This window comes from Sapajus apella, unplaced genomic scaffold (assembly GCF_009761245.1).
Source record: "Sapajus apella isolate SASKATOON/1434 unplaced genomic scaffold, GSC_monkey_1.0 scaffold74, whole genome shotgun sequence".
Lineage (NCBI taxonomy): Eukaryota > Metazoa > Chordata > Mammalia > Primates > Cebidae > Sapajus > Sapajus apella.
The window spans coordinates 2,820,682-2,834,524 of NW_022437014.1; the positions used below are offsets into that span (position 1 = coordinate 2,820,682).

Sequence of the window (13,843 nt, forward strand, 5' to 3'; positions counted from 1 at the left end):
AAAATGGCATAGAATTTGCTATAACCTACATACATCTTCCTATATACTTTAAATAATCTCTAAATTATGTATAATATCTGCTACAATGTAAATGCTATGCAGATATACAATATTTTAAATTTTGTATTTTTTATTGTTGTTATATTTATTTTTTTCAAATATTTTCGATCCCCATGTAGTTGAATACACAGATGCAGAACCCGTGAATGTGGAGGGCCAACTGTATTACCATTCTTAACCCCATCTGGACGCTGGGAAGTAAAATTTTCCTCACATAGTAAATGAACCACTCAATTCCACCACTTTTCACTTTGTATATGTGGAAAGCAAAGTTAAGAATTTTTTAGACTATAAATCCAAATTCTCATTTTTAATTTAAATTTCATTTATTTCGCAAAATAGTAATACTTTTATATGGTTCAAAACATAAAAAGTAGCAAAAAAGTTAAAGACTAAAGAGTCTACCTAAAAGTCCTTCCTCCACTAACCACAGCTTCCCCATACCATTCCTATCAACCAGTATGATCAGTTTTTGTGAAACCTTGTAATATTTATGCTATATACATGCAAACTATATGCATTTACATGTGCCCCTGTTAGAAGGAAATCCTGCGTGGCTCCCCCAGTGCTCCTACACAGACCAAGTCTCCTGAAGATAAAATCTAGGAAGATAGAAAAATGGAGAATTCCCATTCCAGGCTTGTTTCCTCTTCTCCAAGAGACATCTGCCTCCATTCAAAGAAAAATAAAACCTATCTGTGATACTATAAAATATATATTTGATCTCCAACCTCCTCCTTACCATCTCCACCAAACTGATGTCTTGTGTATGCTAATGGGCTGACTGATGGCTGACAGTTAGCTTCAGGATGAGGCCTAGTCACTAAAAGACCAAGACATGAATAGAGGGTTAGAACTTTTCAGCTCCAGCCCCCAATCTCTGAGGAGGAGAAAGGGGCTGAAAGTTAGTTGATCACCAATGGCCAATGGTTTAATCAATCATATCTACGTAACAGTCCCCATAAAGGGACAGAGTTCGAAGAACTGCCAGATAGCAGAATGCCCAGAAGCTCTTGCAGGGTGGCACACCAGGGGAGAGCATGGAAGTTCCATGCCCCTTCCCATGTGCCCTGCCCCATGCATCTTTTCATCTGTATCCTTTGCAAACCAATAAATGTAAATAATTGTTTTCCTGAGTTCTGTGAGCCACTCTAGAGAAACAGCCAAGCCTGATGAGGGGCTTGTTGGAGTCATGAGAACCCCAATTTATAGCTGTTCAGACAGAAGCATAGAAGCTTTTGTCCTATGTGACTGGCATCTCAAGTCGGGGGCAGTCTTGGGGACTTGGCCTTCAACATGCAGGATCTGATATTATTTTCAGGTAGGTACCATCAGAATTAATCTCAGATTTTACTTAGTTTTTTTCTTCAATTCCATATTCTCAAAATAACAAATTATCTAAAACGTTGATCTTTTCTGTTGACAAAGTAGCAAAGTTCAAGTATAACTGAAAGTTACTGGTCTCAAGCAGAACATTCTAACTAAGGAACAAATTCAAAGGCTTGGGGAAAAAAGGAATAGCATGGGTTACACATTTTTAAAAAGCAAGCCAAATAAAGTAACACATATTCTCTAACGCAAGCTTTTAGTTCATAAACAAGTATTTTGACAACAATCCAAACATCTGTAAATATTTCTCCTTATTGAATATTAGGATAAGTTGTGGATTTAGGACAAAAATAACTGACTAGTTAAAATTAATATATTTTAACATGTATGTCAATCAATTTTTGTAAATAGAGGCAATGCCAGTAAATTTTCACTTGCCTGTTTACTGCCTAATAAAATGTAAATGTAGGAGAATTATGCATGATATATATATAGAGAGATATATATATAGTACTATTTTCTAATAGTAGATAACAGTATCTTAGAAAACAGACAAGAATATAAGTAGAAAAAACTGCTTAGTAATAAGTGACAGTAATAATATCCTTATAAGTGAAATACTATTTTGCTTATTATTGATAAGTATAATAGTTGTAACTAGTTCATTTTTCAATTTATAATAAAAATCCATAAGGTCAAAAGACACAAAATTAGTATGCAGAGATCAATCTTTCATACACAGTATATATATTATACTTAGGTATATGCATGTGTATATATATGTGTGTATACATATAATATCCATTACATATATATATAATGCCTGTATATATATACACACACACATATATATATATATATATATATATATATACATGTATATGTATGTGTGTGTATGTATAACACCTGGCTGTGTATATATATGTATATATATGTTATACCTGTTATATAATAGATAAAATGTATATTTTATATACATATAATATATATTATATAAGAACACATCAGTGTATGGCTGTATGTGTCAGTGTGTCTCTATGTATTAGAAGATAACAGAAGGGAGAATTCATTTACAATAGGAAAAAAAGATATAAAATATCCAGTAATAAATTTAAGTGTGCAGGCATATATTTTTTTAAAAAGCATTAAAACGCTACTGGAATAAAGAGAATGAAAAGACAAGCCACAAACTAGCTTGTCTGGAAGAAAATATTTGTGAAAAATATATCTGATAAAGGACTGTTACCCAAAATATACAAAACTCAATAATAAGAAAATAACTCAATTAAAAAATGAACCAAAGACCTAAATCTCTTCAAAGACAGACAAATGCAATATAAGCATATGAAAAGGTCCTCCGTATCATATGTCATCAGGGAAATGCAAATTAAAACAACAAAGAGATACCACTATTTACCTATTATGCTAGCCAAAATATGGAACACTGACAACACCAAATGCTGACAGGGATATGGAACAACAGGAACTTTCATTCATTGCTGGCGGGAATGCAAAATGGTACAGCCACTTTGGAAGGCAGCCAGCAGTGTCTTATACAACTAAATATAATCTTACCATACAGTCCAGCAATCACACTCCTTTGGTATTTACCTAATGGAGTTGGAAATTTAGGACCACACAAAAACATAAATACGGATGTTAATAGCAACTTCATTCATAATTGCCAAAACTTGGCAACCAAGATGTCTTTCAGTAGGTCAATGATTAAACTGTGATATATCCATACAATAGAATATCCAATGATTACAAAGATAAACTATCAAGCCATGAAAAGACATGCAGAAACCTTAAATGGATATTACTAAGTGCAAGAAGTCAAGCTGAAAAGGCTACATGCTATATTGAGTCTAACTATATCACATCTGGGAAAGACAAAACTACAGAGATAGTAAAAAGATCAGTGGTTTGGCCAGGCATGGTGGCTTACGCCTGTAATCCCAGCACTTTGGGAGGCTGAGGCGGGCAGATCACGAGGTCAGGAGATCAAGGCCATCCCGGCTAACACGGTGAAACCCTGTCTCTACTAAAAATGCAAAAAATTAGGTCAAAATGGTGAAACCCCGTCTCTACTAAAAATACAAAAAATTAGCTGGGCATGGTGGCGCGTGCCTGTAATCCCAGCTACTCAGGAGGCTGAGGCAGGAGAATTGCCTGAACCCAGGAGGCGGAGGTTGCGGTGAGCCGAGATCGTGCCATTGCACTCCAGCCTGGGTAAAAAGAGCAAAACTCCGACTCAAAAAAAAAAAAAAAAAAAAAAATTAGCCAGACGTGGTGGTATGCACCTGTAGTCCCAGCTACTTGGGAGGCTGAGGCAGGAAAATTGCTTGAACCTGCGAGGCAGAGGTTGCAGTGAGCCAAAATTGCGTCACTGTACTCCAGCCTGGTGACAGAGCAAGGCTCCATCTCAAAAGAAATAAAAAAAGATCAGAGGTTTGTAGGGGAGAGAGGAAGTGATGAATAGGTAGGCACAGGGCATTTTGGGGCAGTGAATCTATTCTGTATGACACTAATGGTAGAAATGCGTCATACATTTCTGCAAAGTGTGAACTTTAATGTAAACTATGTACTTTGGTTAATAATAATATGTCAATATTGGTTCATCAATTGTAACGACTGTACCACTCTAATACAAAATGTTAATAATAGAGAAAACTATATAAAAAGGAGGAGATACATGGGAATTCTCTGTACTACTTGCTCAACTTTCTGTAAATTTTTCAAGTTTCTATGCATCTAAAACTGCTCTAAGAAACAAAGTCTACCAACTAAAATCCCGAAAATGGGTGAATTCATTTATAACAATGGAATAAGGGAAAGGTAGTACAACTTAAAATCCAGAAGTCAAAAAGAGAAAAAATAAATTTGATCACATAATTTTTTGAAGAACACAATAGGGAAATGTAAAAGATAAATTAAAAACTTGAAAAAAAATTTTTTACAGTTTGTGTTTTATGTAAGGATAATTGTTAGAAAATAACAAAGTTTAAGCTGAGTGTGGTGGTGTGCACCTGTACTCCCAGTTATTCCGGAGGCTGAGGTGGGAGGATCCCTTCAGGTTAGGAGTTTGAGGCCATAGTGGGCTATGATTGCTCCTGTGAATTGCCAATGCACTCCAGCCTGGGAAACACAGCAAGACCCCATTCCAAAATAAATAAAGTTTAAAACATAATAATAAAACAGGCGAAAGTTGTCAAGCAACAATTCAAATCCATTTTTATGAATACTATGCAACTGTAAGAGTACAACAGAGAAAAAAAAAAAACTGCTAGCCAGGCACTGGGTATTTCAAACTGATGGTTCTACCATACAAAAGTAAGAAGACAGGTTTTTTTCCTAATGGCAGTTTGCAAGGTACAGCTATGAGATAGCATACTGTTTGGCATAGTTCTTCAACATGGTAAATATCATTACTGGGAAATTTTATAAAATGCTGTATTACATAAGTAATTTTCTTACATTTTAAACAAAAACTAGGGCACTGCCTCTTTGGAATTCCACTTCCTTTACATTTATTTTTTTCTTTCAGCTTCTTCTCTTAAGTGGTAGTGTTGCCCTAGGATGCTCCCTGGCTGACCTATATGTTAACAAGACCTCGATGTATACTGTTCAGGGGCTCAGATTCCTATAGATGCCTGACTGAGACATGATGGACATTACACTTGCTAAAGTAGACTTATACTCTGTAAATTTGCTCTTCTTCCTTGCCTATTTCAGATGGTGATCAGACTTGATCTGGGTAGCACGAGGTAGGAAAGAAGGAAAAGAGATCAAGAATGAACAAGTTTGTAGTTTTACTGACCATTACCAAATTAACCATTACCAAGTCCAGCTAATTTCACCTCCTAAACATTCAAAAGAAAATTCCCCCTTTGCATTCTGTGCCCACTGTATAACCTAGGGAGGTAAAGTACCTACCTACATTATACAGTGGGCACAGAAAGATTTATACATGTGCTCAAACCTCACAGATGTATCTCACATCCACCAGAATTATCTCTCAAATACTAATCTGATCACATTGCTTGCCTGCCTACAGCTCTTTGCTGAGTAATCAGGTTTTAAAGTGGTCAATTAGAATAGCAAGCCAAACTAAAAGTAATAAGAAAGATTTCATTCACTTACTAGTAAACTGCAAGCAAGAGGCAAAAAGAGAGGTGCTGGCTCCACAATGTTAGATTTTTCACCCATCGGAATGACCACAGGCAAGGGTCAGGTGGATGCAGTGCAGACACAAGGAATCATCTCATTCCAAGGAGTCCCAAACAACAGGCCCTACTTCTTTATGGACCCATGGACTTGAGGTAACAAAAGGGATGTGGGGTAGGAGTGGGAAGAACCTGACTCAAAGAGGAGAAAAGCACCTTAGCCAAGGGCTCTGATAAGGAGGCCTCAAAATGGAGGCAGCTGGGCTAGGAATGCAGACGTACATATAAGCATGGGGCCTAAAGGATTAGGAGAGGGATGGGCCTATGTCCTTGACCTCAATTGTCTCTAGAAAACTGCAATGTACTGCTTGTGTGCCAAGTGTGGGATGGTGAGGGCAGCTTCCCCCTGTGAGGTTTGCCACACATAGTCTTGGAATATTACATATAGTGAGGCCTAAAATATCACGTAAGTATTTTGGCCTGGATCTGGACTCCTCACTTTTCAGTGGCTACCCAAAAGCCTAAACTTATACACAGAGAAAACAAAAATTCACTTCCTCTGATCCCATGTCTACGTTTCTACACTTATCTCCTGTTTCACATTTTATACTCTGGCAAAACTACCTTCTCCCAACTATTTCTAGCTTCCATGACAAGCTTGTCCAACCTGTGGCTCATGGGCTACATGCAGCCCAGGACAGCTTTGAATGTGGCCCAACACAAATTCGAAAACTTTCTTAAAATATTATGAGATGTTTTTGTAATTGTTTTTTTTTTTTTTTTTTAGCTCATTGGCTGTCATTAGTGTATTTTATGTGTAGCCCAAGTCAATTCTTCTTCCAATATGGCCCAGGGAAGCCAAAGAAAAGATTGAACATGGCTGCTCCATGTCTTTGTCACAAAGTTCCTCTTGCTGTTCCCACCTTCCCCTTCTTTACCGAGCACTTAACCTTTAACACTCATCGCAACTGCCACTTCCCTCAGGACACCAGCTCACTTAATAAATATCCACCCTCATTCTAGATATGAGTAACTATTCCCTTCTCTGTGGATCCATTAGCCCTTATGCAAACATATTTCTACTATTTTACTTACCACATATTAATAATATTTTGTTTCTGTATCTGCCTGTGCAACACTAAATTCCTAAAGAACAGAAGCCGTATCCCATTCTGTTTTTATAGACAATGTCTAACAAGTATCTGGCACACAGCAGGAACATGGGGAATAATCTATTTGTGGAATTCATGTTCTATAAATTAGCATTAGTACAGCACCAAGAACAGGACACTACCAAAGCAGGACTGAATAAGATAAGCCTCACAGGCTAACCAGTTTATTTAACAGGGTCCTCAGAACTCACAGCCTCTCCATATCCATGGCCAGAGGTTTCAAAATCACCTTGTCATCAAGTTGTTCAATGCGGACATGCCACTCCAGGATTTGGCGTCAAATTTGGATGCATACTTTATGAAAAGACTTATTTTTCTGTTTCTTCAACCCCATTTCTGGGTCAAAGATAGTCATCAGGTATCCAATGGGAAAACAACTAAACTAGTAAGCTTCCTGAGAACAAATGTCCTATCTATTACTTGGACTTTTTGCTAAGCTTCGGAGAGCACCCACCATCAAAACAGTCACCCGTTTGTCCCAGGAAAGGGATTCCAAGGAATTCCTTCCTCAAAAGACCATCTTCGCTCATTACATTTGGCTTATTAGTCTACAAGTATCAGGGTCCATGGTTGTCAGGAATTTCTAAAGGCCTTTTGTTAACATTATTATTTGGACTGGAACATTTGTAAAGAGATAAGCACAACTTTTCACCTATAAGCTTTGCATGTCCAGGAGTTAAACTACCAATTTTTGTAGCTAAGAGAGGAAGAGAGCCAAGCAGAAAAAGACAGCCAATGTTGGCAAAGGTCTTACTGGACAATAGCCTTACAACATTAAAATGGAAAAGTCCATGTAAACCTGTGTCCTTAACAAGTCGTATTTTCTAGCTCTCTGACCAAAGAGAATATCAGACTGAATTCAGGGGTAGATTGCAGGAATGGACTCCAGACAGACCTAAATACCTGGCCTAAAGATTCTATGCCAGATAACTTAAACTTCCTCTCTCAGTCAACACTCAGGTATGTGCTTAGATGAACTCTTTCTGTACTAACTGAGCAGGTACAGAGCTAGAGAATCCAGAAAGAAATCCAGCTGGGATAAGAAGAAAGCCAGGTACTTAAAAAATCCCAATGAGAATAACAAAGATGAGTGGCACATGCCTGTGGTCCCAGCTACAGGAGGCTGAGGTGGGAGGATCCTTGAGCCTAGGAAGCGGAGATTGCAGGAAGCCAAGATCATGCTATTGCACTCCAGCCTGGGTAATAGAGTAATACCCCATTTCAAAAACAAACAAACAAAAAACAAAGATGAGCTTCCTACGTGGTACTATGGTCTAAATATTTCTGTCTCCCCATAATTCATATACTGAAATCCTAACTGCCAATGTGATGACATTAGGAGGTCCTAAGGGCAGAGTCCTCATGAATGAGATTAGTGCCCTAATAAAAGAGACCCTTAGAGAGCTCCCTCTTCCCTTCCATTATGTGAGGACACAGGGAAAAGTTGACCGTCTATAAACCAGGGGCCCTCACCCCATACCAAATCTGTATACCAGTACTTTGATCTTGGGCCTTCCAGATTCCAGAACTGTGAAAAATAAATTTCTGTTGTTTATAAGCCACCCAGTCTATGGCATTTTGTTATAGCAGCCTCAATAAACTAAGATATCTGGCAAAATCTTCACTCCTCCAGTTGGACTTCACTCCATGTGGCTTGTTGAGTCATCTCCTACTCTTAAAAGCATCTTCATGTTTCTGTATCCTTTGCCGTTAAAGAAATTTTAGATCTTCAATGTGGGAAGATAGACTAGTAATTTGTGTGAAATTGTTGCCTACAAATATAATGTTAAAACCCTGAAATATTTACAAATTTTGGTTATTTAAAATAAAATCAATAGATAACAAGTAAACAAATGAATGGATAGCTCCTATACTTACAAGAGAACATGAGCAACAATGGCATTCACATCAAACAAGGTGTCAGTAGGGAATTCTCTGAGCAATATATTGCCCCTATAAAAAGTTTAAAAACATATTCACATTTAAAACACAGAAATATTTCCTTAGAATTCAATTTACTTGTCTATCAAATACATTAGGTTAAAAGGTCTTTGATATTATAGCCTATGTCTTACCCACATACCTACCAGAGTCCTGGCACATAATACATTCTCAATAATATATTAACTTTGAAAAGCCTAGTCTCTGGACCTAGCAAAAAGACTAGAAAAAAATATGAGTCCAAACAAGGATTCCTACCAATCTCCCCATCTCTCTCTCTCTCTCTCTCTCTCTCACACACACACACACACACACACACACACATACACACACACACACTCCCCCCGAATTGGGCTGGGAAGAAGGCAAGAAGGAAAAAGAAGTATCCTCTGAAGGTACCTGAGAAAGCAAGAGCTCTCCCCATTTCCTCAGCCAAGGCCTAAGGATTTCAGAAACCTCAGGTAGATCAAACCCAAGTACAGAGAGATTGGCAGATCTCTCAAAATATAAAGTACATTTATTTCACACCCAAATATGGACCGGACATATCTACCAAGAACATTAAATTTGGTAAGCACTTGCTTACCAGGCATTTGTTTAGGAGCTTACACAAGAGCATCCCAAAACAACCTTGTGAGATAGGTATTACTCTTCATTTTATAAATAAGGAAGTTAAAATACAGAGAGGTTAGGTAACAAATCTATTACTTGAACTTTTTGTTAAGTTTTACATGATTCCCACTACATACAACTTTATTCTAGCTCAGGGATATTTTACATATTTGAATATTCTAGGAGTATAGATTTAATTTGTTCAATACACTCAGAAAAATAGCTTACTTGAATAAATATGCTTTCATCAAATCCTTTTCTTTTCCACAGTATCTTGATGTTTCTTCTTTGACACAATTAACCTTTAAAAGAGTATACTTAAGGTTTAGCATAGGTATCAAAAGGTCACATTTCTTGGTTAGGGGAACAAGAAGGAAAATTAAACATTACAGCTTGTTTCCAGGTCAAATTTTTTACTTTATGGTTTGTTTTTTTTTTTCTGATTTGTATGCTATAATTGCTCACATATTTAAGTGCATGAGATAACCCAAAGAAAGGCACTATTTCTGAATTAAATCTTATGGAACAAGTAGGTGGTAACCAGGTAGAAAAGGAAGGACACATTTAAGGCAAAACAAAAAGTATGAGCAAAAGCCAGGAAGCACAAGAGTGAGTGCTAACTTGGGATCATGAAAGGATCTCAGCAGGCAGAACACAGAGATAGCAGATACTGCTGGTTTCCCACCCAAAATCCATCCTTCCCTTTTGTTTACTAACAGAACTTTGCTAAAAGCAAATGTTCCATTAAAAGGCTTTCCCAGCCTCCCCAACAGCCTGCAATGGCTAAATGGTGTTAGGAGGAGTCACTGGGTTGGAACTCCTAAAAGGCTCTTAAAAGAGGGCTGACTGATACTTTTCACTTTTCCTTGACCAAAAATAGACAAGGCAGCTGGAGTATGAACAGCAATCATGGACCATAAGGCATCTTTAAAAACACTACTTGCTAAGGATGGTCCAACAGAAGGAATGAACTAAGTCAATGATAATGTCAGACCAGCCATACCACCCCTGGATAGCTTATACTCTGAACTCTAAGTGAAAAAAATACATAACAACAATCTTGGCAACAACGTGAAGATAAAACAGAAGGCAAAAGAACACAAAGATAAGGAGAGAGATTAAAAGAATATCACATTAGTATAGGTCACAGATGACTTGAACCACAAGTAAAGCCAAAAAAGGACAGAAGAGATTCAAAAGGCTTTTTACAAATACAATACGTAAAACTAGGGAGAAGACTGAGCGTGTACATGCAGATTGGGATACAGGAGGAGAGGAAAGAGAAAAAAAGCTATGAAGGGGTTTCTAGATGGGGCAAATAGGTAGCCACCAACATTAACTAACCAAAACTAAGACTAGAAGAATAGTTATTTTATTTTGCATTTGCTAAGGTTTTTGTTTCTTTTAAGAGGGGGTTTTCTTGTTCAATGTAATTTTAATAGAATTTGAGGAAGAAGAATAACAATTGAGAAAGCAACATTTGTTTAAAAAGATACAAAACAGGAACTGACACTAAGAAACCAGAAACAAAGAATCGGAGTTCGAGTCAGAGTATAGCCATAACCAAAACATAAATTTTAACATACTTAAGTTAGAGCATCAGGGTGGCTGGTATTATGACAATAGATGTGTCCATTCATTCATCAATTCAAAATACTTGAATGTCTACCATATGTCAGCCACTGTTCTAGTCACTTAGGGTACAGGTAAGTTCCAAATAAAAATATTTAGCTTTAGAACTTATATTCTAAAAGTAGAGACAATTTAAAAATTAATTAACATGTAGTGTTAAGTTCTATAAACAAAAAAATTATAAGGGGATAGCATGTGATAGGGCAAGGAAGGTATCTCTGAAAAGGTGACATTTGCACAAAGAACTAAAGAAATGGAGTAATGCATACAAATATACAAGTAAGTAAAAGAGATGATTTCTAAGTAGAGGGTAAAATATCTGCAAAGACCCTGTGATAACAGCACCTCTAGCAGGTTCGAATAACAGAAAGATGACCACTATGTATTAAGAACGAACTGAACAAAGTAAAAGGTCAGAAAATGAGATCAGAGACAAAGCCAGTGTCCACAATACTCAAAAGTTTCTACTTGATTATAACTGTAATGAAAGGACTTTCTCAGCATGGTAGTGATGTATCCTGACACATCTGGCTACATGTGGAGAAAAGTCTGTCAAGGGACAAAGTGAAGGGAGAAAGGCCAATTACTGGGAGGCTATTCTGGTTTCCCCAGTGAGAAGAGATGGCAGGAAGAAGTAAAAACGAAGGTATAGAAGTAGTCAGATTTGAAAAGTTCTCATAGTAGAACCAAGTAGTAGATGTATTGCTTATGAGATAAAGAAAAGTCAAGGATGATAGGACTTTTTGTTTAAAATCTACTTTGATATAGTAATATAGCTACACTAGATTTATTTTGGTTATCACTTGTAAAATATATATTTTTTTCCTTCATTTATTTTTATTATTTCTGAAGCCTTTATTTTGGAAGCATTTCTAAATGCCATACAGCTGTCTTGGGTTATTGTATCCAGCTTGACATTCATTGACTTGACTAGAATATATAGTCCATTTGTATTTTAGTATTTTCTTTTTTTTTTTTGGGACGGAGTTTCGCTCTTGTTACCCAGGCTGGAGTGCAATGGCGCGATCTCAGCTCACCGCAACCTCCGCCTCCTAGGTTCAGGCAATTCTCCTGCCTCAGCCTCCCGAGTAGCTGGGACTACAGGCGCGCACCACCATGCCCAGCTAATTTTTTGTATTTTTAGTAGAGACGGGGTTTCACCATGTTGAACAGGATGGTCTCGATCTCTTGACCTCGTGATTCACCCACCTCGGCCTCCCAAAGTGCTGGGATTACAGGCGTGAGCCACCGCACCCGGCCTTAGTATTTTCTTCATCCACCTCTGCCTCTTGCAAACTTCTGAAACAATCTTAAATGTGGATTTTTGTGAAATCTTTCCCAATAACATCTGTGATTTTTCACCTCAAAACCAAATATGGGCTTTCTTTCCTTTAAATTTCTATGGGCCTGGAGCAGTGGCTCACACCTGTAATCCCAGCACTTTGGGAGGCCGAGACAGGAGGATCACCTGAGGAGATCAGGAGTTTGAGACCAGCCTGACCAATATGGCGAAACCCGTCTCTACTAAAAATACAAAAATTAGCCGGTTATAGTGGCATGTGCCTGTAGTCCCTCCTATTCCAGAGGCTGAGACAGGAGAACTGTTTGAACTCGGGAGGCGGAGGTTGCAGTGAGCTGAGATCACACCACTCCACTCCAGCCTGGTGACAGAGCGAGACTGTCACAAAAAAAAAAAAAAAAAAAAACTTCCAAGGCACTTTATTTGTATCTCTCCTATTACAATGATCAGGTTCTGCTAGTTATTAAAATGATCTGTGAATGTGTTTTATACCCCCTATTTAGGATATAAACTCTCCAAAGAAAAGGACAGGGGCTTAGTCATCTTTCCATCCAAAAGAAGATTAAATATGGTAAGCTCATTTCAATCTCACAAACACTTACTGAGCACTATGTGCCAGGAACTGAGCTAGGCACTCAACAAGGGTTTAACTCATTCGCCACTGTCTCCTTTTTAGATAGAGCTCAGCATTCTCACTGTAAAATCAGGAGTTTCAGTTATGTTAGTTCACAAGGGCAACACAGCTTGGGCATGAACTTTAACACTTTATTCCAGTTACTATATGCATAGTTACTAGTTACAGTCTACTAGTTACTAGATCAACAGTATGATTATTCCTTTTGAGTTTCATACCAACCTACTATATCATTTCTAAGTTTCAATTTTAAATTTTATTTAGAGATCCTTGGAGATGATTGCCATTATCGTTCTAGAGTGAAATCAGTTGTTCAAAGTTAATTGAGATCTCTACACATACAGAATTGACACATTTAAAAAATAGATATTTTTTAAAGTATACAGCCAATGTTAGTTAACCCTTCTGTGCTTCCTGCTCTGGGAACTCTAGCTGCAGAGACCTCTTCTAATAGCCATCTCTTAGAAGAGGAAGGTCAATGAAAATGAACTAAGAAAAAATGTACACAGAAAATCAGGTAGACATTAACCTGAAAGAACTTAGTATCAGTGGGTTACCCCTCATTCAGTTGTCTGATGTATAAATTCTAAGTTTAAATTAACTAAAAGGCTACATATCTATCTAATCCATGATGCATATGGAAATTTTCTATAATACTCTACGGCAAGTTTGAACATTTTTTGAGAAATAAATTAAATATGTAATGTTGAGTTGTTATAACTTTGTTCTAAAAATAAATGTGAAAAAGTGAAACATATACAATTATAAAGACTTACAAGAATAGAAAAAAATTCTTCAATTACCTCCATTTTGTTACTTCAGTTTGTGCTAATAAAAACTTAAAAACAGCTGAACTGTGGCTACTTATTGTGAAATATTCATTGGGCAAAACAAAACAAAAAAAACCTAACTATAGATTTGAAAAATGATACCATAGGCCCAATAGAATGGTTACAACATAAAGTTAAATTCTAGGCTAAAAATTTTTAAACAACTT

General features: G+C 37.1%; 1 protein-coding gene across 10 annotated transcripts in view; it reads right to left on the reverse strand.

Annotated features, from left to right (window-relative positions):
* The window catches only part of TXNDC16 (thioredoxin domain containing 16), a 115,780-nt gene that overhangs the window by 91,242 nt on the left and 10,695 nt on the right, over positions 1–13,843 (reverse strand). For 8 of the 10 annotated variants that reach the window (XM_032251070.1, XM_032251068.1, XM_032251067.1 and 5 more), the window contains exons 5-6: positions 9,509–9,582; positions 8,606–8,680 (exon numbers count right to left, since the gene is read on the reverse strand). The exons of 1 other annotated variant lie outside the window; for it this stretch is intronic. In XM_032251070.1, coding sequence (XP_032106961.1) covers positions 8,606–8,680; positions 9,509–9,582 — 149 coding nt within the window. Of the gene's footprint in view, positions 1–8,605; positions 8,681–9,508; positions 9,583–12,814; positions 12,908–13,843 lie in introns of all 10 variants that reach the window. One more of the 10 variants, XM_032251073.1, reaches the window with a different exon arrangement.